At 54.5% G+C, this 25892-nt stretch overlaps 1 protein-coding gene across 1 annotated transcript in view; it reads left to right on the forward strand.

The window, feature by feature from the left end:
• Window positions 1-25892, forward strand: part of Plxna1 (plexin A1) — a 46150-nt gene that overhangs the window by 7287 nt on the left and 12971 nt on the right. Inside the window, exons 3-22 of the mRNA XM_021164374.2 lie at window positions 285-467; window positions 11263-11403; window positions 12347-12447; window positions 12690-12813; window positions 12905-13058; window positions 13446-13545; window positions 14752-14866; window positions 18029-18229; window positions 19815-19911; window positions 19987-20180; window positions 20303-20454; window positions 20537-20657; window positions 20909-21045; window positions 22176-22343; window positions 22575-22668; window positions 23025-23264; window positions 23366-23509; window positions 23908-24142; window positions 24877-25019; window positions 25542-25798. Coding sequence (XP_021020033.1) covers window positions 285-467; window positions 11263-11403; window positions 12347-12447; window positions 12690-12813; window positions 12905-13058; window positions 13446-13545; window positions 14752-14866; window positions 18029-18229; window positions 19815-19911; window positions 19987-20180; window positions 20303-20454; window positions 20537-20657; window positions 20909-21045; window positions 22176-22343; window positions 22575-22668; window positions 23025-23264; window positions 23366-23509; window positions 23908-24142; window positions 24877-25019; window positions 25542-25798 — 3101 coding nt within the window. The remainder of the gene's footprint in view (window positions 1-284; window positions 468-11262; window positions 11404-12346; window positions 12448-12689; window positions 12814-12904; window positions 13059-13445; window positions 13546-14751; window positions 14867-18028; window positions 18230-19814; window positions 19912-19986; window positions 20181-20302; window positions 20455-20536; window positions 20658-20908; window positions 21046-22175; window positions 22344-22574; window positions 22669-23024; window positions 23265-23365; window positions 23510-23907; window positions 24143-24876; window positions 25020-25541; window positions 25799-25892) is intronic.

The raw sequence follows: 25892 nt of genomic DNA on the forward strand, positions 1-25892 counted from the left end.
TTTGTCCAACATGACAACTTCTTGAGGGGCTGGCCTAGTTGTGGGTCCTGTGACTTACCTGCCCTTCCTTCAAGTCACCTTCTCTGGGCCATCTCCCACTTTGGGCATTCGTTGGACCTGGGCTGCCACAGACTCTGTCTCTTCTCCAGAATTGTGTAGCCTTGTTTAGGTCTGGGTGTCATAAAACCCAGCCCCCAGCCCAGGCCTGCCTTCCCCAGCCTTGTCCCTGTTGTAGGCAAAGGTCCTTGAAGCTGCTAAGTACTTAACCTTACCACTTCTTACAGCCCCTGCAGATTGATGACGACTTCTGCGGGCAGGATTTCAACCAGCCACTGGGGGGCACGGTCACCATCGAGGGCACACCCCTTTTTGTGGACAAGGAAGATGGCCTGACTGCTGTGGCTGCCTATGACTACCAAGGCCGCACCGTGGTTTTTGCTGGCACTCGCAGCGGCCGCATCCGCAAGGTCAGGCCTGTGTGGGCTTGGAAGGGCCACCCCTGGATGGTGTGTTTGTGTGTGTTCAGGTCCCATCCAAGAAAGAGAAACCAGGTTTTCTCTGACAGGGAGACTGGGTCTGCATGAGGTGGGTAGGTGCATGCCCAGTGACCTTGAAGGACTCAGATGTCTGGGTGCCTCTGAAAGGCTCCCTTCTTTCTGGGCTTCCCATGGGAAGTTTTCTCCAGTCCTTCTTTGTTTGTCTGAGGACCCATGGGTAAATGGGCTTGTGAGGAGCCAGTGCTTCCCTCTTTCCTGTGATTGGCTTTGTTCTGCTGCACAGGGTTTTCAGGGCTACTGTTCAGAAAGAAGCCTGGGTCCTAGAGGCTTGGGTGTGTCTAGATGCTGGGGGTGGGGAGCTGGTGTCGATGTTGGACTGGGCAGGACTATGCAGCCCCCCTCCCCATTCGGCCCTTCTTTCAGCCCTGGGAGATCTGGTGTCTGCTGAAGCAGCATTCTGCCTCTGCCAGCCCCACTCCCACCCACCATGCAGCAAAGCAATGCTGAGGCCAAGGGCAGGGCAAGGGGAGAGCCCTCCCCTATCACACCATACCCCTCCTGGTTCCCAGGGAGCTGGTGACTTGAGTGACAGCGGGCCCGGCTCAGGCCTTGGGGTGACCCTGGCTCTATGTACTGGCCTGTCTAGTCTCTAGACTCTCTTCCTTTTTAGGACAGAGAGGGCTTCCAGAGGCTGTGGATCGGCCTGTCACTGGAAGGGCAGTAGGTGGGGCCCCACCTGGGTGGAAGAAGCCTCCAATAACACTGGAAGGTAGAGTTGCCTGGGTACCCAAAGGACCAGGAGGGTCAGGAGATGAAATAACAGCTGAGATCTCTTGCTGACACAGCCCTCCTCCCCCTGGCCTGCCTGCTCATGAGCCGGTGGGTGAGACTGGGCCCAGGGAGGGCCAGGAAGCCCTGGCCTCTTCTCAGTCCTAGCCTTGCATGTGGGAATCACATCCCATCCTTGCCTGTTCTCTGGTCACCGTCCTAGTCTAGGGTGCTGTTGGTGGTCTTGAGGCCCTGGGGCCTGAGCTGGTAATTGAGGGGCTCAGTAAACAAGGAATCCTGTGGACTCAATGTTGTAGAGCCAGGCACCTGATCAGTGGAGGTGGTTGGTTGAGCAGCTCTTACCAGGCCTCCACTGCGCTTGGAGCCCTGACTTGTTTGTTGCGACTCCTAGGTGGTAGAGGTGTGCCCTGGAGCTCCAGTATAGCCTCTTCTGTAACTGGTGTGCCTCAAGGAGGTCCATGAGCCTGGGGAGCCGCTGAGTGAAGTCAGATGTGTGTTGAGAGGGATTATGGAAGGTAGGGTGCAGAAAACCTAGAGACTTTCTCTTGGGGTTCTCTAGTACCTCCCAGCTAGAGATGGGCTTCCGGGTTGGGAGTGCCCCTTTTGATGTCCTGTGGACTGAGGGGGTGGCAGATAGGCCCAAGTGAAGCTAGGAGAACGGGTCTCTCCAGTCCTGTCTCGCCTGGCTGCCTCCTGGGCCCCAGGGGCCCCTTTGGTTCCAGGATTTGACTGGTGAGCTCAGAGCTTACCTGTTCCCCGGAGTCTAGATTGGCAGTGCTCCCACAGAAAGGAAACGGAGTCCTGGCGTGTGGAACCTTGGAGACGGTCCATGAGCGGAGACTGCATTGTGGGTGACCCTGTGGAGGAGGTTGAGTTCCCAGCTCTCTCCCAATCCTCTCTCCTACTCCCATCTTGCCCATACCTATGCTGGTGGGTGGGCAGGTAGGAGTGGAGTCCCCTCTGCTGCCTTGAGATTGTGTATGGACAGCCGCTAGACAGTCCAGCTGAGGAAGTGGTCTGAGTGACCCTTTGCCCCAGCCAGTGTCCTCCTCAGGCCAAAGGGCCTCTGTTTGTGCCCACCAGCACCTTGCCTGTGACTTAGGCTCCTTGCATCTCTGGCTGCATCTGGACTAAGTGCAGCTCTTGAGTGGATGCGGCCTTTCTGGGGTAAGGGATCAGATGTGTGTGAGGGAGGGTAGACAGTTGGACTGACATTTTGTTTGGAGCTCTGTGGTTGAGCTGGGTACGTGCTGCGCCACCCAGGGCATGGATATAATTGTGTCCTGGGGCCCCTGCCATCTGAACCTTCTCACCGATCCACCTGTCCCAGTTGTGGGATCTCATCAAACAGTTCAACTGGCGTTCCTGTCTTATCCATCATCTTTTGTTGCCAGTGTTGTGCAAATGAGGTGTTTCTGAAGTTTCGTCAGCTCGCTCTCTCTGGCTGTGTGAGCCTCTCTAAGCCCTCTGTTCAGTACTTCTCCAGGGCCTGACAAGCTCCTTTGCTGTGAGCATATGCCCAGTGTTCTTGTGATTGACTTGCCAGAAGCCTCACAACAATCCCAGCATCTGTTTCACAGATTGGGAAACCGAGGCACAGAGCAGTCATGTCACATGACTCCAGGGCCCTTGCTTCCTCCCTCCCTCCCCTCTTTAGAGGGTCCTTGGAGGATGACTGGAACCTAGCAGGGCTCTGAGACCCAGACTGTGCTTCAGTGATTGGGGGAACCTCTTTCCTTGCTGTCCTTTCTGTTGCTGGTCCCCAGGACTGCATCACAGGCTGCTATGATGGCCTTTGAGATTGGCATGGCCTCCATGTAGTGCTTTAGATTGTCTCTGGGAGTAGGGTGGAATCCCCTCTACCTGCTGGCCTGGCTTGGAAATGCCTGAAGCTCCCACTGCTGGGCCTGGGGCCTAGTCTACCACCAGGCAACAAGATTCCCACAGCTTGTATTTCCCCAGGGTCATGGCCCTGACAGATGGGCAACTTTCTGTGGTCCCCCATTCAAGCCAGTACTAGTCCGCTGCTTGTGGGCTGCAGGCCACCTCCTGCATCTGGGCTTTGGAGTGGCCTCCTGAGCCCTCTTGTTTTTATCCAGGCTCCTCCCACCCCTGAGGCTTCTGGGCCTGGCTCTGCTGACTAACTGCATGCAGGGGTGCTCGCCACCCCACCTCCTCCCCAGCTCTCAGCACTGCTTGTTGGAACCTGTACTCTGGGGACCCCAGGCCATTGCCTGACCTAGGGCAGGCGGGCTGGGCAGGCCCCTCCCATCTTTCCCAGGCCTGGGACTTCCAGGGCTTTAAAAAGCATCTAGGGAGCTCCAGAGACTTGCCTGGCCCTAGGCCAGGCCCTGCCAAACGTGTTGTTGTGTAAAATTGTAGCGATTAATTTAAGACCTGCCAACTTCAGCTGCTCAAGGCTGGCTGGGGTGCCCCTACCTCCCCCTTCTTCTCCAGAGCCCTGCCTGCCAACATGACCCTCCCCCAAATAGAGGCCATCTCTCTGGAATGCCCTTCCCAGCATCCTCCTGGGCCTCCAGAGACCCAGCCCTGTGAGTAGCTCCCCCTACAGCCTCCAAAGAGCCATTTCTGGCCTGAGTTTGTAGTTGCAGGCCTTGTTTGGTCCTGCAAGATGGCCCAGGTACCTCTACAAAAATGGGCTCTGGACTCCTGCCCAGGGAAGGAAGGGGTACCCCAGGACAGTAACCCTGTCCACTTACACTTCAGGCCTGAGGTCCAGCCAGGTCCCCTGGTAAGCGTGCCAGGGAGAATATAGCCTCTTTTGCTAGGGCATTTTTGTTTGTTTGTTTATTGTTTCATTTTTTTCAGGATAATCTAAATTATCTGTGGGTTTTTTTTTTTTTTTTAATGTATGAGAGATTGTTCAATGTTGGCAATTAACCCCTTGTTTCTGGAAACCTCTGTAAACCACCTAATGTGCATATGAAGCACTAGTTTGGGGCCAGAGAACCATGCTGTGGCATTGTACAGCTGAGAAAGGGCATGACAGGGCTGAGGGAAGGAAGGACCTCAGGCGGCACCTGAGGCTGCATTCGTCTGCTCGGGGGGCCTGATGGGGCCCAACCATTGAGGAGGTCTACCTTGATCAGCCAGCCTCCCCTGAAGCCTCTTTCCTTTCCTGGACTTGCATGAGGCCAAGCCTCCCTGTGAGTTGGCCAGAGGCTTGGAGAGGGTGGAAGATGGGACTGGGGTCGGGGTAGGATGGGGTAGTGGTCTTCTAGTTATGACCCAGGACCACCATTCTCTCTTGCCCTCTTGCTGCTGTGATCCTTTGGAACAGGTGTGGCTGCGGTGCCCATTGTCCTGCCAGACCATGTTCACAAGCCTGGAAGGCCTTACTCTTCAGCCTGTGCTGCCCCATCTGTCCAGGCAGAGATATCTGGCTCTCCCAAGGGTGTATGCTCCCCAGGGTATTAATCACAGTGTCTCCAGATGATATTCTGAGGGGTGAGCACAGCTCTGCTCAGCACATCTAAAGCCTGGAGCAGGAGTGAAGCCTCCAACTGGCTTACTCTGCAGTTCAAGTGTGCCAGTGGCCTTCATATACAGCTGTCTCTGCTGCTATCAGAGTCTGTGCTGCTGCAGCCTGGCTGCCTGGGGACAAGCAGCCCTGCCTGCCAACACAGGCCCTTGACCTTGGATGCCTCCAGCTTGCCCTTTTTTCCTCTGCACCCAGCCCTGCTAGAGACCCTGTGTCCTCTGAGGCACCCATAATGGAGCCCATGGTGAAGGCTCACTGGAGGACACACTACCAACATCACCATCTCCAGAGCCCCTCCCAGGCTCTGCCTACTCCAGGGATGCCCTGGCTGACCCTTTGTGGCTAAGGTTCTGGGAATGGGCTGAGTCATGTGTATTTCCTTTGTGTTTTTTGCTCAGCTGCCGCCAGGCTCATCCTGACCACAGTGCCAAGCTGTGGCCTGCTCTGGGTCTGTGAGCTCCACACTGTGGGCCACATACAGGTCAGGCATACAACCCTCTGCTTGCCATGCAGTGCTTCATGCAGCATTGCTCCAAGGACCCAGCCTTTGGGGCATAGGTTCTGATGGTGGCAGGAAGAGTTGCAGGGCTTTGATCTTGGTCTTTCTATTCAACTTCTCAACTAATGTCTTGTTCCAAGCACTAGGTAGGACCCATGTCTACTCAGCAGGACCCATTTCTGTTTTCTCCCCTGGCTAATTGTAAGTAGGAAACGAAGGGGCCCAGGCTGTCTGTCTTCTGTGGAGTAGATGTGCCCCTGTGGCACCCATGTACTCTTGTAGTGCTGAGCAGACATCTGTGTCTCCTGGGAGCACTGCTTCCTTCTTGCTGGTTCTAAAGGAGACCTGCCATCAGGGACTGAGTCAAGACACAGACCTGATCAGTGCTATCTAGCTACTAGCCCCAGGCTGATGGCATATTAGCTCCTAGTGGCCAACAGGCTACCCAGATGCACATGGAAGTCACTCTTAATGTGTTTTACTCCTAGTACCTACCCTGGGCAGCTCTTCCCCTGGGAGCAGTTAGGTTCCATCCATGGCAGAGGAGGCCACAGTAGTGTAGCCCAGGGCTGTCCTAGGAAACATGTTCTATGAGTGGGAAACAGTGGGGCCATAGCAGAGAGTCTCCAAGTAACCTCTAATCAGATGCTCCCTCCTGTAGAACTGCTAGCCTCTGAATTCTCAGTCCCAAGAGGTGAGTATTGGCCTGAGTGACCACTGTGTGGGGAAGGTCAGTGTTGGAGCGAGCTACAGCTAGCTGGTCCTCACAGCCCCGGCTGTCCTTTGCCTAGAGCTCTAGCCTCTTTTATGTGTGACAGAGTTAGAGGTGAAAGATGTAACCCCTGGAACCACTGCCTATACCTCGCCCAATTATAGCTATTGGGCACCTGCAAACCATGTTTTGTCATCCAGTTATGGACAGCTAAGTGCCAGCTACTCTTATACTGTCAACCTGCCTGGTCTTTGAGGGTGGTGGTGATCAGGGGGTTAGAGGAAGGGCCTTTATGGGAATGGAGGCTGCCTTATGTAGCCCCTTCTATGACAACCTCCTACAGAAGACAGGCTTGGCAGTTTTATCTGCAGAAACTACTATGCTCACTGGCTGCTGCCCCTGATCTCTTCTCTCCTCTAGACCCTGTCCTGGAGAGTGAGATCACCCAGTACACTCTCACAAGCAGGGAGGCCAGGGCTAAGTAGTTTGTAGGGTCAGCCCAATCTGCTATCTTGGGGCAAGCAGAGCAACCTCTCTTAGGTTGGGCAAAACTGGGCAGCCCCCTGCCTCCGGGCAGCTAGGGCGCGTGCCGGCCTTGGCATACAGCCTGGATAGCCCAGACATCCTCTTCAGCAACCCCGCCTGCCCTCGGTCTGGATAATGGCCCCATTGTTGGCTCAGGGCTGGACGGACAGCTGACCTGGCCAGGCTGTCAGCTGCCTGCCCACCCGCCCTGCAGCAGTTGGCCAGGGCCTTAGAGGTGATTGGAGCCTAGCAGGCAGGCTGGCAAGCCTGGAGGCTCTGGCCTTCCCCACTGGTGACAGCCTCCTCTCCAGCCTGACCAGGTTCCCCTCTGTATGGCCTCTCCTGAAGTGTCCTGGGACCCATGGGCAGGGTCCTCCTGTCCATTGGAGAGATCAGAGTCTGACCTGGCTTCTCTCTTGGGTCAGCTCAGATTTCAGGTCCATCTCAGCAGATAGGATAGAGACCTGAGACTTAAGCAGCACAGGCAGGATGGAAAAGACTATGTCACCAAGATAGGGTGAGTAGGTGTTGGTGCAGCTTGGGGCTGTGTCCAAGGAGGCTAGGTGGTTCCACCACAGCTTCTAGAGGCAATGTGCTGTTCAGTTATAGAGGATTCTGGTGTCTGGGGAAAAGAATGAGAAACAAGAAGGCAACAGCTGGAGATGGTAAGGATACCCAGGATGCCCCAGCCCATGCCTTCCCATGTTCTGCCAGTTGCCCAGCTGCTTTGCAAGGGACTGCCAGAGCAGCTGTCTCCAGGTGGGTGGCCCTAGAGTGGACAGCTGTGGGCTGAGCCCTTGGCACGTGGGCTCTGCTGCCATGTCAGTGCTGCCCTGCTGTTATTGCCCTGGCCCTGTGCCTACTCTGCCTTCTGAAGCTCTTGCTTTTGCCCTCCTGGGATGCCCTCCTGGCCGGCTCCCCAATGTTCCAGGGCAGACTGTGTTCCCAGTTACAATCAGGTGCCTAGAACTTGGTTCTTCTCACAGGCTCTCTGAGTCTCAGTTTACTGTCTATGTGGTCTGATGAAGCTGGCTGTACTTTAGTGACTCTAGCTTGGTGGGATACAGCATGACTTGGGGACCATCATTCCAGTCAGGTGTTCCCCTCATGTTTGCACCTGGGGACCTCATCAAATGCATATATCCACAGTAACCACCATTACGTAGGTATATACAATGGGGACCCCCTTCACACATGTATTTATACAGAGACCCTGTTACATATGCTTGGAGGGCTCCATTACATACATGTATAGACAGGGTCCCATCACACACATGTATCCTGGGGGAATTTTATCATCTGGCAACTCCATCAAACAGGTATATACAGAGACTTCATCATATGTGTGTATATGGGGTCTCCACTACATGTGCTTGCATAGGTCCTATCAAACACATGTACATGGGGACCTCATCATACATGTGTGCACATGGATCATATCCTACACGTGTATAGTTTCTCCCTTCATACATATGCCCTTAAAGACTGTGTGATGCATTGTCCTGGGGACTATCTATACATGTATACAGGGACCCATTATATATGTACGTATGGAGAGCCCATCACATGTGTTCATAGGTTTTGCTTCACATGTCCATGTGCTCACACACTCATCATGTGTATACAAAGGAACATCACATATTTATATTCAGAGCCTAGAACATGTATGTACATATATATGCCCCATTATACTTGGGTATGCAGAGGCCACATCATCACACATGTGTACACACAGGGTCCTATCATATGTATGCACTGAGACCCCGTTCACACATATGCACATTGGGGCCCTATCACACATGTGCCCAGTAATCCCATCATCACATGTAAGGTCTATGGCCCTTGTCCCAAGTGTGTACACAGGAGCCCCATCAACTGGTGTGTACACAAAAACTTGTCATGGATACATCCGTTGCACATATGATCATAGGGACACTATATGTATGCATATAGGAACCTGTTCCGTGTGTATACACAGGGATCCCATCATATGTATGCAAAGGAGCCTCATTACCCACATGTGCACAGAGACCCCATTAGGAGTACATTAGGAACTACATCACATGCTATACACCCAGGGGCCCGACCCTGTTATATGTACACTTAGGGACTTCCATTACATACATGGACACACAGGGACCCCCATCATACATGCACCTAGAGACTCCATCACACAGATGTTGTCACAGGTGTCTTGTATTTACTTTTTCTGAATCTGTGATAAAATACCTACCCTGACAAAAGCAATTTAAGAGGAAAGTGGTTTATTTTTGCTCGCCGTGGGATAGAGTCCATTATAGTAGGGGAGGTCATGGCAGTAGAAAAGCAAGTGGAGGCAGACTGTAAACCTCAAGGTCCACCCCAAGTGATGTACTTTTTAACAAGACTCCTACATCTGAAAGATTCTGCAACCTCTCTCTACAGTGGCAGCAGCTGGGAATGAAGTATTTAAACACATGAGCCTATGGCAGGCATTTCATATTCAAAACATAAACTCCGTCATCGCATATGTACCCAGAGACACTGTGACACTGATGTGCACAAAGGTCCTGTCAGGCCTGAGCATGGCTTGGCTCAATGCAGAGTACTGCTACACACTCATGTCTATAACCTCCCTGATGCCCACATTCCTCTAGCTGAGGAATGGTTTCCACGCTCTGCCAGTGGCTCCTCCCTGGAGTTAGCCTCTACTGAGCTGTGTCCCTAGGACCTGGTTGTGCATGTGGACCATTGCTGGGCAGGTGGATGGACAGCTGAACTCACATGCCCCCAACTGCAGCTGTTGAGACCACCTGTCCCAGTCAATTAGGCTGGCAGGCTGGGGGCAGGGCCTCCTGAGCCTGGATGGCCTGTGATCCTTTCCTTATGGACTCTAGAGAAAGGCCTGCTCTCTGCTCTGGCCTGTCCTTTTCCTGCATGCCTGGAGCTAGTGTGTCTACCCAGTCTGGGAAGGGTGGTAGCAGGTGGTGGCAGGCAAGATAGGGCTGGGGGTTACGTGGTCATTGTGGCAGGAGGAAACTCCCCTAGTCTCTGTCCAGGGCACCCTGTATGCTGGGTGCAAGGCTACCACCCAGGGGTGAGGAGGATGGGATCTTTCTGGGATGTGGATGTGGGTGAAGCCTAGGGTGTGGGGGAGTAGAGTCATGGCTGTGGTCTTGGAGGCTTGTAAGACATTGGTCTAGAGTTCTCGGTCCCCTGCCCACTGAACAGGCTTGTTTCCTGGCACCTGTCTCAGGCAAGCTTTTCTGTCTCTGTCACCGTGTGGGGAGGGGGAAGCATGATTCATTCCCATTTCAGGAGTAGGAAAACAGATACATCTAAGCCAATTTTGGCCTAGGTGGTGTGAGTCCAGCCTTGTCTCTGACTGCATGCTATCCACTTAATACAGCAGTGTAAGCTAGCCTAATATGATCTGCTCTAGCAGTCATCCAGGACCTGGCTCCCTCCCCTGCTCTGGCATAGCTAGGCTAGGTAGGTTTAGGTTAAGGTTAGTGTCCTCGCCAGCCCCAGGGTTATTGGGCTGCTGTGGGCCCTTTCTGTCTCAGCTAGCTGTTCCTGCTTGTCCATCCAGAGGCCGGAGGAATAAAGTTTGGGCAACTATTAGCCCAGCCCCTTCAGGCCTCCCAGGACCTCCCTACTTACCCAGCTCTTCCGGGTCTGGTTTGACTTAAGCCTGTCTTGGTGGAGCGGCAGCTGAGCGGATGTGGGGGGTGGCCCAGGCTCTCAGGAATGTGACCCTCCCCCTCTCTCCCAGCTAGCAGTCTCTTGGCCCAGAGACACAGGCCCCACCCTGGCTGGCCCCTCGCCCAGCTCCTGACAGAGCTAGCCTATGGCAGGGTGCTGGTTTTTGCTGCCCTTGCTGCCCCCAGGTCTGCTCTGCCCCCTTACTGTGGGGTACAAAGAAGGCCAAGCTCACTCCAGCCTTATACCCAGAAGTAGAGAGGTAGGCCAGATGGGTTAGAAGCTGGAGGTAGATGTTGGCTGCCTTAGCTGCACAGTGGGTAGAAGCAAGCTGCAGGTCCTGTGCCAGGAGACTGTGCCTGGGCCCAGCTGAGCTGGGCAGACGCGCCCCACGAGTCCCATCTTGAAAGCCCCCATGGGTCTCTCTGTTAATTAAATACATTTGTTTGGTAAAAGCAACTAAAAATACTTGCAGCACCAAGGCTGCAGGAGAGGATCAGGCTAATTAGCGCCTGGCTTGTTTGGGATCTGAACTATATTTCCGCGCTGATGAGGTCCCCTTCTCCCTGCCACTTTCTTGCTGGGGTATCCCTCATCCCAAGACACCAAGGCCAGCCTTGGCCTCTCTGTGTGTGAGCCCCTGGTCTTGTTCCTCGACTATACCAATCACAAGGGCTCCTCCTACCCTCTTACCTCAAACTTGCTTTCTTTCACAAGCCTCATGGTGGCCCATGAAAGAGGTTCCTGCCTGCCAGGTTCCCTGCAGCTTGATGGTAGGCACTGGAGCCCACGTGTACCCTACCACTGAGTTTTGGTGTCTGGATTGGTAGAGGAACCAAGGCACACCCACCTGTCCAGTGTGTCTTGTCCTATCTCTGTCTTTGGGGTGACTTGGGTCAGGGACAGTGAACTGGGTCAGCCTTGGCTCATTCTGAATCAGCCTGGTTCTTTGGTGGGAAGGTGCTTGTTAGAGGGCTTGGACCCTTTGCATTGGGTAAGGTGGGTCTAGGATAGTGTGTTGTGGGCCTGCCTCATTGAGCACCCTTTGCTACTACAGATTCTGGTGGACCTTGCAAACCCCAGTGGCAGGCCGGCCCTGGCTTATGAGAGTGTGGTGGCTCAGGAGGGCAACCCTATCCTGCGTGACCTGGTCCTCAGCCCCAACCGCCAGTACCTCTATGCTATGACGGAGAAGCAGGTGGGTGCTGCTGGCTGATCGGCATGAGCTTTTAGGGTGGCTGGGGTGGGATCCCCGGTCAGAGATCCCAGTCATAAGGAACCTGAGGAATGGCTTGCCTGGAGTCAAGAGGCTGCTTTCCCCCATGGTGGTGTCCTGTTGGCTATAATACCTGACATGACACTCTACAGACAGATGAGCAGTGGGCCTGCTAAGAGATGTGGTTATGAGGGTTCCATGCTATCCATGTAGCCTCAGACTCCCCAGGGCCTCATATGGAAGGCCCTTGTTCTCTCCCTGTGACCTCAACCCTGGAAGTTGGTACTTAGGTGACTGCACTGTCCAAGCACAGGTGCCTTTGGAGGATTGAACTGGGACGCTGGGCTGGGCTTATCTGGCTCAGGCTCTGGCTGTCTACAGTGGGTTGTGGCTATGTCCTTGGCAAGACATGGCCAGCCTGGCTTGCCTAGGTCTTCAAGGTATTCTTATGTGCCCAGCTTTACCAGCTTGTTGCCTGTTCCTCCCCTTTCTATGTAAACTGGCATCCCTATGGCAGATGGGCAGGTAGTAGTTGGAAGGGAACAGGCAGAACGTCAGCTCTTGCTTCTCCTCTGCAATCCTTCTTGGTTCTGCCTCTGGGGTGGGTCCTGAGACCTGGGGAGACCCAGAGTTGGCCTGCTCCTCTGCACCACTGGGCTGGCCCCAGTCTTCCTTCACCAAGCTGACAAGTCTCCATTCCTCAGTAGTCCAGGCCATAAAGGAGTCCAGACAGATGGGAGACAAAGTGTGGTCCCAACTGTAGGTCCCAGCTAGCTGCCTGCCTTGGATCTCTTGTCCCTATTGATCCACTTGGCCGAGGCAGGGTGACCCAGCCTGGCTTTTGAGTACACTGAGCTCTTCAGGATGGGCTGGGAACCTGGGATGGATGGGTCTAGCTAGGCCTCTCACTGTGATCCTTCCCCAGGTGACGCAGGTGCCTGTGGAAAGCTGTGTCCAATATACTTCCTGTGAGCTGTGTCTGGGGTCTCGGGACCCCCACTGTGGCTGGTGTGTCCTGCACAGCATGTGAGTCTGGGAGGTCTGGCTTGAAGAGGTGGGTGGCATTTGGCCTAGTGGCCCCTGGAAGCCTACTGTGTGTATCTCACATAGTCATAGCTGCCCTAGGTCTCATTTGACCCCACTGACAAGTGATGGGGGTGTTAACAGGTGGGGGCAGAGGAATCCATGCCCTCAGCCCAGGGACCCCTCTCCAGTGGCCTTGGAGATTCTGGACCTATAAGCCCAACCTAGGCATATTCTTCCTGCAGCTGCTCTAGGCAGGATGCCTGTGAGCGGGCAGAAGAGCCCCAGCGTTTTGCCTCTGACCTGCTGCAGTGTGTGCAGTTAACTGTCCAGCCACGCAATGTGTCAGTCACCATGTCCCAGGTGCCGGTGAGTGTGGCTGTTGGAGATGGCTGGGAGGGAGCAGTGGGGGGCGGGAGGGGGCAGGTAAGCACTTACCCATTCCTTCTGCCATGGCCAGCTCGTGCTGCAGGCTTGGAATGTGCCTGACCTCTCAGCTGGTGTCAACTGCTCCTTTGAGGATTTCACGGAGACTGAGAGCATCCTGGAAGATGGCCGCATCCATTGCCACTCACCTTCTGCCCGGGAAGTGGCGCCCATCACACAGGGTCAGGGTGAGTGGGTTCTTCCTGCTCAGCAGTTGCAGGTTAGGAGGAGAGTCAAAAGCAGGAGGTATGTGGAGCCAGACGAAGCTTCAGAAGGGATCAGAGTGGAGCTGGGGAATGTCTGTGCTGCGTGGGAGGAAAGCCTGGTGCTGGTTTGAGCACATGCCTTTCTGCCTGCTAAGGTCCATTTTCAGTCAGTGCTTGGCAAATATCCCATTTAGCCCAACCTTCATGAGGGATCTGTGTTCTGATTCCTTACTGGCCAGTTAAGGATGGGGCATCAGCTACCTGGGGCCCGGGCTAGAGGAGTGATGTGTTGGTTTATATCTGGGCTTTCTCTGTGGGTGCCAGGTCTGTGGTCTCTGACCCTGATGGCTTAGCCTTCATGTTCTGCAGGAGACCAGCGGGTGGTGAAGCTCTACCTCAAGTCCAAGGAGACAGGGAAGAAGTTTGCATCTGTGGACTTTGTCTTCTATAACTGCAGTGTTCACCAGTCGTGAGTGTCCCTAGATCCTGCCCTTGCTGCAGTCGCATCCCTGTGGTCTTGCTGCAAACACTCCTTTGCAGGCCTGCTCTCCTGCAGCTGACATCCAGTCAAGCAGACAGGATAAGAGACCCCACAAAAGCAGCCTGCCAGTTGAGCTATCTGGGAAAGGCCCTGAGGGCATCATGGAAGGAGGCTGTGGCTGGTATTGCAGCACCTGTGGAGAGCTGTTTTAGGAACTGGGTAGGAGAGATATGACCTATGAGAAGCCCTGCTGGCCAGCAGAGTGGGACCAGGGCCTCCAAGGGAGACATTGATCTGGGCCATTGTAGAACCCAGACATGACAACTCAGTGTGTGCTGATTCTGGGCCTGGAAATAGTTGCTGCACAGTAGGACACCCAGGCATTGGCTTCTGCTTGGTTCTTGGGGCTTCTGGGTGGCACAGGGAGTTGGGCAGGGGCAACATTGTTTGCTTTTTCTCATCTTGGCTGTAAGCACCTAGCTTCAGATATAAGGAAGCTGGGGACATATTAAGGTTCATTACTGGTCAAGAGAGGGTCCTTAGAAGACCAGGGCAAGGGTGGGGATTTCAGAGACAATCATATCAGGCTTGGCCTGGGACATGGGGTTGGCTGGCTTTTCAATCTTGCTTTCATTTATTGAGAGACTCCACAGTTTTCTTGGAGTTGTCTTTAGGAGCAAGGTGACCAGAACTGGTAGGGCTGTCCTATAGGGCAGGGAGGTGTATTCTGGAGGCCATGAGGCTGTCTCTTTGCAAGCCCCCAGGATTATGAGATGCACATTGAACAGCTCCTACCTAAGTAGAACAGGTTTGGATAGGGCAGGCGGAGGAGGACTGAGACCTGAGCAGTTAGGGAGCCACTCCCCACGTGCACCAGCCTGAGCCCATTGAAGTGGAGAGTGTGACACATGCTTCTGGTGTACTTGCAAGTACATTCTGTTTCTGTCATGGGGACCAGGGGTCACTGCAGTGACTAGTACTGGGTTGAAGAGGAAGAGAGTCAGAGGAGGGAAGACCATACTCAGTGAGGCCTGGGCAGCAGGCAGCAGGTCTGGTGACCTTCTCTCAGCCAGGGGCAGCCATTACAAAGGCCCTGAGGTGACAACACTTCAAGGAGAAGCAGCACATTAGGTCCTTGTGGTGGAAGCACAAGCTGAAACTCCCTAGGCCTAACTGTCTCATTTCCCCCTGCAGCTGCCTGGCATGTGTCAACGGCTCCTTCCCCTGCCATTGGTGCAAATACCGCCATGTTTGCACCAACAATGCGGCTGACTGCGCCTTTCTGGAAGGCCGCGTCAACATGTCTGAGGTAAGGCTGGATAAGTGGCCTGAAGGCTTCAGAAGTACCAGTGGGCCTCAGGGTATCATCACCCAACAATATCCATGGGTGGCTAGGGTGCCAGTTGTATACTATGAGGTGTGACCAAGGCGGGGACAACTTCCTGAATGTCATAGCCTGAGGCCAAACTGGGACTATTTACTGGTGGCCATGGGTGTCCTTTGTAGTCCTTGAGAGACAGAGGCCCTGTGGTAGCTTGTGCCAGGGCAGCCTGAGCAGCACGTTTCATAATAGTTCTTTTCCCAGACAGGGAGGGAAGTTACCAGTGTGGTGCTGTGGGGGTTTCTGAAGCTCCACATGGTAATTGCTGCTGAGTCTTGACTGTATGAGTGGAAAGCCACTTCTCCTGGAACCTGTGACATCCTGGGCATACAGGATGGGAAGTGGGGACAGGGTCCTAGGGTACATGTTGGTGTGCAGCAGAACCTAAGTCAGGACTCATTCATTTCATTGTGAATACTATGCTGAGTTTGGAAAGGGGAGGCCCTGAATTCTGTTACTTGGGTCTGTGGGAGCTGCAGCCAGACTGGACTTATCTGAAAAACTTGGCAGAAGTTCATATGTGAATGGGGCCCCATGAGCTGCCCTCCTCTGTCCCTCCTTCTTGTACCCTCCCACCATTCTGCTGCTTCCTGGTCTCATGTCTCCTAGACAAGGTGGCAGTAAAATACAAGACCCTGAACCTAATGGTGAGGGGAGCTGTGACAGTGGGTGGAGTGGGGACACAGTGGGGGTGAGGGGGTGTTTCCAGGAGGGTAGCAGTTGGAGAACTGGATCATAGTATCTAGGGTAGGAAGTAGGAGCCAAGTCAGGGGCCTTGGGACCTGGCCAGGGCTGGCCTGAGGCCACTTCCAGAGGCCTGTGCAGTGCCCTGGAGACAGCAGTATGCTAGTAGAAGGCAGGGGAGACCCCTGTTGGTGGTTCCTGAAGCCAAGGCAGTCCAGGTTTTTTCTCTGGTCTCCCTCTAATCCTGCTCTGAGTAGCCCATCACCTCTAGGAAGTTTTATTAACAGAGGACTCCCCCTGGATGGTAACCTACTCAGGTTCTCATACCCAAGCAGCCATAGTATTCTGGGTGGGATGGGCAGCATAGAGCCTGGTTTGTCTGCACAGGGCTGGCGTCAGGGAAGGGACTTTTGGAGAATGGGTTGATCCCATGTGTGCATACTCTTCTTTAGTTGCAGCTTTGTATGGAAGGTCACCAGTGTTATATAGCCATAGACATAGCATATACAGTGGCAGGCAGCACACCCCATCTCCCTGCCTCTGGCTCTGGGGGACCTCATGCAGATTCAAACTTTCTAACCCAAGATCCTTTTCTGTGCCCAGAATACTGGCTCGAAGATGCAGAAAGACCTGTAAGCACTCACCTTGCCACCCTGTACTCGGGGGCTTGCGGAACAGGTAGTGAGATAGGCAGCCAGCATGGGGTGCTAGGCCCTAGAAGGAACCTCACAGAAACCTGGTCATCAGAGCTCACGCTGACAGTCCTGGGGACCTGGCATGTCCTAGTAGTTCCACATTCTGACCTTGCTGTAGGGGTGGAGAGTGGCCTTCCCAGTGGTCTGGTGGATCTTACTCTTGGCTTCTCTCCCTCGCTAAGCCCTAGGATGACCTTGAGTTCTCAATAGGGAAGTAGATTTGTCTGCATGAGGGAGAGGGCTGTGGGTCAGATGACTAGGAGCTGACCAAAGTCCAAAAACATCCCCTTGTCTTGCCTACTTCCAGGTTGGTCCTGGAGTGAAGGCATAATCAGGAGCCCTTAGGCAGGGACACTGGTTCCACTCCGCAGTGTTTGCAGTGTCTCCCAGGCATACCTTGGGCTGCTGAGAAACAAGGAAATAGTTAGACCTTTCAGGGCTGCTAGTCCCTGAACCAATAGACCCCAAAGGCTCTGTGACCTCCTCTTAGCAGGGCCTGAGGTATAAGTGTCTGGTGGGATTAATTCAGCTTGACCTTGTGTGCCCCAAGGGTCCCACTCAGCCTGGCCTATGAGTTCTAGAATCTATAATTAGAAGATGCGCTGCTGGGCTTGGATAGGATACAGGAGGCTAGGTGAGGTGGAAGCTACACCGGAGGTCCAAGCAGGTCTTCCATCCAGGATGTGACTGGTGGACTGAGCTGGGAAGACAGTGTTGGGTTAGTGGGGCAGGCAGGAGGATTCAGCCATGTCTGCCCTCAGTCTGCTGCAGTCACCCAACGGTATTTACAGGGGTCAGTGAGCAATGCTCGGCTCTGGGCCTGGTATGCTATACTAGATGGATGGTAAGCTCAGCTCACAGGGGCCGTTGGGGGCTCAGGGGAGGCTGACACTAAGTTGTTGCTGTTCTCTCAGCTAGGTCCCATCACAGCCTGAGTCTTGGGGTGTAGTCACTAAGTGCTCCTCAGATGGTATGGAAGACAGCAATGTGGATGTGGCCCTGCATACCAGTGTCTTCACCAGGGCTGCCACCTGAGTTGGGGCTGATGGCCAGTAAACACAGGGCCATCCCACAGTCTTGCCCACTGAGCCTGTCCAGATCTTCTAGGGTCAAACCATGAGAGGCTGGGTCAGAGGTTAGGCTCTTTGGGCTCTGCAGAGCAGATCCTGGGCCTACATCTTGGGAGCCAAGCCAGTCCCCAGGGATCAGGCCTGTTTTCAGCGTCCCTATTTAAAGCTGCACCACACGCTCCCACGGGGTGCCTCCTCCTGAGGCTGCTGCCAGCCATGCTGCAAGCAAGCCGGGCGTTGCATCAGTTATTGTTGCTGAAACCCTGGCCCTGGGGGACCCTGCTGTTTTTCTACAGGGCCCAGGCTATTTTTACACTCCACGGGCCCCCAGCTGAGAGCCTGCTACCCCAGCACCCTGTTTTTGGCTCCTGCTTCAAGTCTTTGCAGCTATGGGCCAGATGGGGTACCTGTGGCCACGAGAGTGAGTAGTGAGGTCCTAGAATATGGCAAGAGTAAAAGGCTAGCCCCATGCAGCCACAGCCTGGTTGGAGCAGGACCTGAAGACCACTGTCTTTGCGGTGCCCACATGCAGAGTGACACAGGGAACCTGGCTTTGTGAGTCCCCATAGCCTGGGCCGCAATGGAACTTGTACCTCTTGCTGCCATCACACCCAGCTCAGCCAGTGCTTTGCTGTCCTCAGGACTGCCCACAGATCCTGCCTTCTACCCACATCTATGTGCCAGTGGGTGTGGTGAAGCCCATCACCCTGGCTGCACGGAACCTGCCACAGCCACAGTCGGGTCAGCGAGGGTACGAGTGCCTTTTCCACATCCCAGGCAGCCCAGCCCGAGTCACTGCACTGCGATTCAACAGCTCCAGCCTGCAGTGCCAAAACTCCTCGGTGAGAAAATAGCAGTCGGGCAGGCAGGTGGGATGCTCCATGCTTTGGAGTGGGTCATTGCCTACTTGGTCCCAAGACCTGGTTTGTTAGCAAAGAAAGGCCACGATCTGAGGGCTCTGTTGGCTTCCTGGCCAACACTGAGTCCTTGGGTGAGTATGGGTGGTGTAGCTGAGTGGGGTGGTGGTGGGGCTGCACCATCAGGTTCTTAAGTGAAACAGCCAGGTAAAGCGACCAAAGCCTGGGTCTGTGTCCTTTGGCCATAAAGGAAGACTACCCACACCATGGCCGTCTGAAGATCAGCAGGTGGCCTTGCTAGGTGGGTAGGGAAAACCCATGGTGGAAATCTCCTATCTCACAGTGACGTTCCCAAAGTTGCCACTGAGTTTAGCAGTCTGGTACTGAGGACTTTCCTAGAGCAGAGAGTTCTTTGGAGAACAAACCCTTTCAGGGTGTGCACGGGACACCTGAGCTCAGGTTTTGAGCTCTCCTTTGGCTCCTGACTACTGGCAGGCCGCATTTTCCCCGTCCAGGAAGTGTACAGTCAGGAGGACAATGAATTTTTTGGAACAGGCTTAGGCCCAGATTATTAGAGCTGTGTACACCGGGTTGTTGGCAAGACTTCAGTTGTCCTCGCCCCTGGTTCCAGCAGCCCTTGGCTGACAGGAATGTCTTACAGGGTAGGAGTTGGGGTCAGAGTAGACAGCTCTCTACCAAATAGGGAAGGCTGTACTCACCTCTTTCACTTCCCATCCTTCTCTTACTGGCTCCTCACATAACCTGCACCACCCACACTTCCCTCTGACTCTTATCACCCCTTTTTCCTGCTTCTGCTTCCTGTGTCTCTCCATCCCTGTCTCTGTTGTCCTCTTCTCTGCAGACCCCCATTTATCTTCCCTTCAGCAGTGTTTAAAGGGAAGAAAGGGTATCAGGAAATTTGATAGGATTCAATTAAATTCCTCAAGATAAAATAGTGATGAATTGCTGAGCCACCCCTTTGAGATACCAAGCCTGGGCCCAAACACAGTACAGAGCTGAAGTCATCAGCTGCAGAAAGTGGGAGGCAACTAAGCCTAGGCCTGGCCCTTGAGAGGGGCTGTACCCTAAGTGCAGGCCAGCCTGGGGAGATGTGGGAACAGCACACACACCTCAGAAGTCCTGCCAACTCAGCAGACAAAAACTCATGTTCACAGAGCTTTCCTGATGCTCTTGGGCTCAGCTAGCCCTACTCTCCCAGACAGCTGACTGCACCTCCTCTCAGGCAGGATGGCCCTGCTCTTAGAAGTAGTGTCTGAGACAGCCTTGGAGGATAACACATGGAGACTGGCAGTTGATGTGGTTTCTTCATGGCTGTAGGAGATAGAACTTGGCAGGAGGGAGCAGGGCCATGGAGCTAGAAAAGAAGCCATGTGTGGAAAGATGACCAGAAGAGCTGTATGTGTTCTAGTCCAGCTTACATGTAGGCAAGCCCATTCAGTAGTCAGTTTCAACGATGTTGAGGGGCCCCCACAGGCACCAATGACCTTGCATGTAGCACAGGGTGGTAGCCTACCACCCTAAGCATGATCACTGTGCCTGCTTCCAACAGTACTCCTATGAGGGGAATGATGTCAGCGATCTGCCCGTGAACCTGTCAGTTGTGTGGAATGGCAACTTTGTCATTGACAACCCCCAGAACATCCAGGGTGAGTAGCGGGGCTGGTGGCCTGGGTGGGTGGATGGTGGATGGTCCGTGCTGACTAACCTTCCCACCATCATAGCCCACCTCTACAAGTGCCCAGCCTTGCGCCAGAGTTGCGGCCTCTGCCTCAAGGCAGACCCGCGCTTTGAGTGCGGCTGGTGTGTAGCTGAGCGCCGCTGTTCCCTACGTCACCACTGCCCAGCTGACTCACCAGCCTCCTGGATGCATGCCCACCATGGCAGCAGCCGCTGCACAGACCCCAAGATTCTCAAGGTAGGAGCTGGAAACCCAGTCCAACACCTAGGCAGCCCCACCCTTGTAAGCCCACCCAGTATCTCCTCCCACCCTGCATGGTAGACCTTGCTATGTCCGCCCCAGCCTCTGCCTTCCTGCAGCTGTCCCCAGAGACAGGCCCTCGGCAGGGAGGGACTCGACTAACCATCACCGGTGAGAATCTGGGCCTCCGGTTTGAGGATGTGCGGCTAGGCGTGCACGTGGGCAAGGTGCTTTGCAGCCCTGTGGAGAGCGAGTACATCAGCGCAGAACAGTAAGGCAGACTAGGCTGGGTGGTGAGGGCCTCAGTGGCCGGGGGAGCTTTTTTGAAGTGCTGAGCCCCACCGTACCCACAGGATTGTCTGCGAGATTGGAGATGCCAGCACGCTGCGGGCCCATGATGCCCTGGTGGAGGTGTGTGTGCGGGACTGCTCCCTCCACTACCGAGCGCTGTCCCCTAAACGCTTCACTTTTGTGGTAAGCCCCACCCCACTGCCCTCTGCTTCCTGCTGCCCCCAGAAAGTAGTTAAGGATACTGCAGAAGTAGGCCTGGACTCATCTCTAGTATAGGGCACTGCACCCGTTGCCCATACCTAGGCTGAGCCCAGCTACAAGGGAGTGGTTACCCCTGCCCCCAGGGCTGCCTGTGTGGGAACACAGGGTAAGGGGCCCAGATGCTAGAGGATCACCTAAGAGGGAATTCCCTCTAACAAGTCATCTTCCTGCAGACACCAACCTTCTACCGAGTGAGCCCCTCCCGTGGGCCTCTGTCTGGAGGTACCTGGATTGGCATCGAAGGGAGCCATCTGAATGCAGGCAGTGATGTAGCTGTGTCCATTGGCGGTCGGCCCTGCTCCTTCTCCTGGTATGGGGTGAGAGGAGTCAGGGGACACAGGGCTTTCCCTCCTGGCTCTGCTGTCCCCCTCCTGTTGCCTGGGCAACGGGTATGGAAAACCTGGTTGGGGTGATCACTATGGAAACCTAGAGGCAGGAGAGGTTGCCATGGAGATAGGGGGCCAGCCTCCAGAGTAGAAAGGGGGTGTGGCCTGGCCTCAGAGGGTACTGCCTATTGGTTCCAGTAGCTCCTCCTAAAAAGGGGGGACATCTATCTTACAAGCAAAATAAAAAGTATTTTAAAAAAGTTTAATAGAGAAAACAGACATCTTAACAAAAGCCTCGAGACTTGAAGTGGATAATTTTAGATTAAGGATGATAATGGAAAGGCCCTTTAAATATTTTCCTGTGGTAATTACCCGTTATCAAACTAATCATTGGTGTTTGTAGTCTGGAGGCTATGAGGCCTCCAGGCTGCAGTGATATAGCCAAGTGACAGGGCCTCAGAGCAGGTATTGCCTTGCTGACTGCTAGTGAAGGTGACCTGTGACCCCATGCTCCAGGCCAGCTTACGGTTGCTAGGTGCAGGGTCTTTTCCAGGTGTATGTACAGTAGGGAAAAAGGGAGCTGGTTAGTTCAAAGCACTTGGTAGGTAGTAGTGGGACTCTATACTCAGGGGTCTGAGGAAGGCAGTGCTGACAGGTGGGAAGGGTCAGGCCTGTAATTTAGTCTCTTTGACCTCCAGAGCAGTAGCCTGTCATCTGCAAGGTGTCTTTATCCCAAGCCTGGCAGGGTAGACTGGGACGGCTGGCTGATACTTGTTAGAAGACAGGCTTAGCCAGGGTCTCCCGAATAGCCAGCATCAGTAGGCAGGATCCATTTCATCCATCTGCATTAGAGATGATGTCATTAGAGTGCGGTGGAAGGCAAGACTAAGGGAGGTAGGTATACAGCCCAATGTGGATGAGAGAGGCCAGTCAGGGTTTAGGGTAGGGACCGACAGTGGTGGGCATTCAAAGGTCAAAAGTAGTCATCCCAGTAGCCACCCGAGGGAGGCCCCAGCCTTTCCCTGGAAGCCAGTTCTCAGCCACCAGTGGAGAGCTGCTGGTGTGTTGACATGCTGCCCTCACAGTGCCCACGCCCATCTTCACCCCATCCCAGGAGAAACTCACGAGAGATCCGCTGCCTGACACCACCCGGGCACGCTCCTGGCAGCGCCCCTATTGTTATCAACATCAATCGTGCCCAGCTCTCCAACCCCGAGGTGAAGTACAACTATACTGAAGACCCTACTATCCTGAGGATTGACCCTGAGTGGAGCATCAACAGGTAGGAGACCTGCTGTGAAGCCAGAAGCCTCTCCCTGTCCCCCACGTTGGGTCAGGGAGTCCCTCTCCAGGGTAGTCTATGGTGGTTTGTTCAGTGGCAGCCTCCTAAGGTTCTTAATCCTGGCAAGCAGTGCTCCAGCTGAGCTTTGACCACCTGCTCATGCAAGAAGAGACTGTGTCTCTTATATTTCTAGGCCTAGGGCATTGTCTGATTCCTGTCTTCTTCCTTTAGTGGTGGGACCCTCCTAACAGTCACAGGCACCAATCTGGCCACTGTCCGTGAACCTCGAATCCGGGCCAAGTATGGAGGCATTGAGAGGGAAAATGTGAGTGGATATCCTGTGCCTCTGATCCCCTGCCTCACTCTGTTCTGTTCTCACTCCCCTCCTGGCCATATGGGTATTTTCTAGACTGGTAACCACGGCTGCTAACACCCCTGCTTCTGCCTCCCCCTGCTTACCTGTCTGTGCTGAGGCCTTGAGGACAAAGTGGTCAGCTAGGGGTGATCCCTGGGCCTGTCCAGCTCCCAGACTAGAAAAGAATGGACATCTTGAACAAGCGTTCCCTTGGTGCCTAGGTCATCTACACAGGGAGCTGTCATTCCCTGGGTGGGGCTGTTATTGGGTAGCTGGCCCACAATGGGAAAGCAAGCCTGTCTGAGGTCCTGGTACCTGTGTCCCAGAGCTGCATGGTGTACAATGACACCACCATGGTGTGCCGGGCGCCGTCTATAGACAACCCAAAGCGCAGCCCGCCAGAGCTGGGAGAGCGGCCAGATGAGATTGGTTTCATCATGGACAATGTACGCACGCTGCTAGTACTCAACAGCTCCGCCTTCCTCTACTACCCGGACCCTGTACTGGAGCCACTTAGCCCTATTGGGCTCTTGGAGCTGAAGCCCAGCTCCCCTCTCATCCTCAAGGTAGGTCTCAGCCACTGTGGCCTCCTGCTGCAGAGCCTGCTCTGGGATGGGGCTTGTGGAAAGACCTCAGGATTGCCCTCATTTCACCCTGACCTCTGTAGGGGCGGAATCTCCTGCCACCTGCTCCTGGCAATTCCCGGCTCAACTACACGGTGCTCATCGGCTCCACACCTTGTATCCTCACCGTGTCTGAGACACAGCTGCTGTGTGAAGCACCCAACCTCACGGGGCAGCACAAAGTCACGGTACATACCCTAAGCTTTCTTTATGCAGTGGGCCAGGAAATCCCTGTCACAGCCTATCTGTGGTCTCCTGGAACCACCCTCCTGACCTGCTGACCCCACCCCCACTAGAGCAACCCCACCTCTGAGAAAATCCCCATGGAGCTGAGTTCTAATGCAGGCCCCATTCAGTCCTTGCCATCTTTCCTACTTGGAGCCCCTCTCTCGACTGACGTTAACGAGCTGGGCATCTGTCTGCTCATGTCCCAGCATCTTGCACCATTATCCACTTTTGTCACCTGCTGGAAAGATACTGTCCACAGGCAGGTAGATAGATGCTGTGGGCGACTTAAGGGCCATTGCACAGGGCCTCAGGCTCTGAGGGGCCGATGCCCTCTGAGTACCTCTACTCCATCTGGCAGGTGCGGGCCGGGGGCTTCGAGTTCTCACCTGGGATGCTGCAGGTGTATTCGGACAGCCTGCTGACACTGCCGGCCATTGTGGGTATCGGTGGTGGGGGTGGCCTCTTGCTGCTGGTCATCGTGGCTGTGCTCATCGCTTACAAACGCAAATCCCGGGATGCTGACCGTACCCTCAAGCGGCTGCAGCTCCAGATGGACAACCTGGAGTCACGGGTGGCCCTCGAGTGCAAGGAAGGTCAGCAGGGAGATGGGTAGGGCCAGAGCCAGGGAGGTAGTCTGAGTGCTGAGTCAGTCACCACCACTGGGCTCTGTCTGGCTCAGTCCCAGGGAGATGACAGATGGCAGAATCGTCCCACTGGTAAAAGGACCACCTTCTATACAGCTATAATTTAGTTATAATTTTATGCCATCTGATCTTTTATATCCATCTTCTGGTCTGTCAAATGGGCACAGAAACAGTGCCCACTCCCTTGGATAACCATAGTGAGGCAAGAGTACATACAGGTGATCATGCTTAGCCCCTGAGAGTCCTAGATAGTCGAATGGTTGGCTGGGACCCTGCCCTGTAGACCACTTTGGTGGACAGGAAGCAGACATGAGCCAGGACTGGAGAATGAAGGCCCTTGGCTCCAACCTACAGAGGAAGGTTGAACATCCAGTGTACGTGATACCTTCTCTGCCAACTTGTGCAGGGCCAAGACCTGCTAGAGAGGGGAGGCCAGATGCCTGGCAGCAACCAGGAAGTGAAGCTGTAGCACTTCACCAAACCTGCTAGGTGCTCCAGAGCTTGCCCTGCCCCTCTGTTCTAAACTAGGGAATCTGAGGCACAGAAAGGCACTTGGTTTCTTTAAGGTCAGGACCAGTGATCCTGGCCACACAGTAGGCAGACTAGGACTGAGAAGGGGGAGAGGAACCTCAAATGTGCTGTCCTTAATCTCACATTGCCCCTGACCCCACATTTGGGCACAGCCTTTGCAGAGCTACAGACGGACATCCATGAGCTGACCAGTGACCTGGATGGTGCTGGCATCCCCTTCCTTGACTACCGCACATATGCCATGCGAGTGCTGTTTCCTGGGATTGAGGACCATCCTGTACTGAAGGAGATGGAGGTAGGACTGCCACCTTAGAGGTCCCTGGGGGCTGGTGGACAGCCAAGGAAATGGGGGCTGGTATGGCCTTCCAGAGAAAGTTCCAGGGCTTGGCCAAGTTGGGAGTATGGAGTCAGACCCATATTGGTGCCAACACAGGGTTGGGACCCTGAGCTCTGGGGCAAGGGCCTGATTTCTGGAGCAGGTAGCTTGCCTTGGGTGACACCATTGCCCATAGTGCTTCAGGAGGCTGGAAGGAGACCCCAAGCATAGAACAGTGCCCCAGGCTTCACCCAAGCCAACTGCCCTTTAGCCTGAGATCCTGGTTCCTCTCCTTATGCTTGGTTGTGTGGGGGCTTTCTGCCATCCACCTGCCTGGGTCCCTTGGAGGATCTAGGTACTGAGCTTCGATGTGCAGTGAGGGCAATCTGGTCTACCTGTGTATTCCAGGCCCAAGTAGCTCGGTGTCCCAGAAGACCTTTCCCCTGCCTTAGCTGTTGGAGCTATGTACCCCGTGGTCTGAGCAGGCCTATGTGCCCCCAGGTGCAGGCCAATGTGGAGAAGTCGCTGACACTGTTCGGACAGCTGTTGACCAAGAAGCATTTCCTGCTAACCTTCATCCGCACATTGGAGGCCCAGCGTAGCTTCTCCATGCGTGACCGTGGGAACGTGGCCTCACTCATCATGACAGCCCTGCAGGGTGAGATGGAGTATGCCACAGGAGTGCTAAAGCAGTTGCTGTCCGACCTCATCGAGAAAAACCTGGAAAGCAAGAACCACCCCAAGCTCCTGTTACGGAGGTACAGTGAGAGAAGCTTGGCTGGTGGGGTCACTGTGGGGGTTGTGGGGACCACCTGCTGGGGATGAAAGCGACTCCTCTCTTCCATTTGCTTC

Source organism: Mus caroli, unplaced genomic scaffold (genome assembly GCF_978045245.1).
Source record: "Mus caroli unplaced genomic scaffold, Mus_caroli_1 scaffold_7, whole genome shotgun sequence".
NCBI classification, from domain to species: Eukaryota; Metazoa; Chordata; class Mammalia; order Rodentia; family Muridae; genus Mus; species Mus caroli.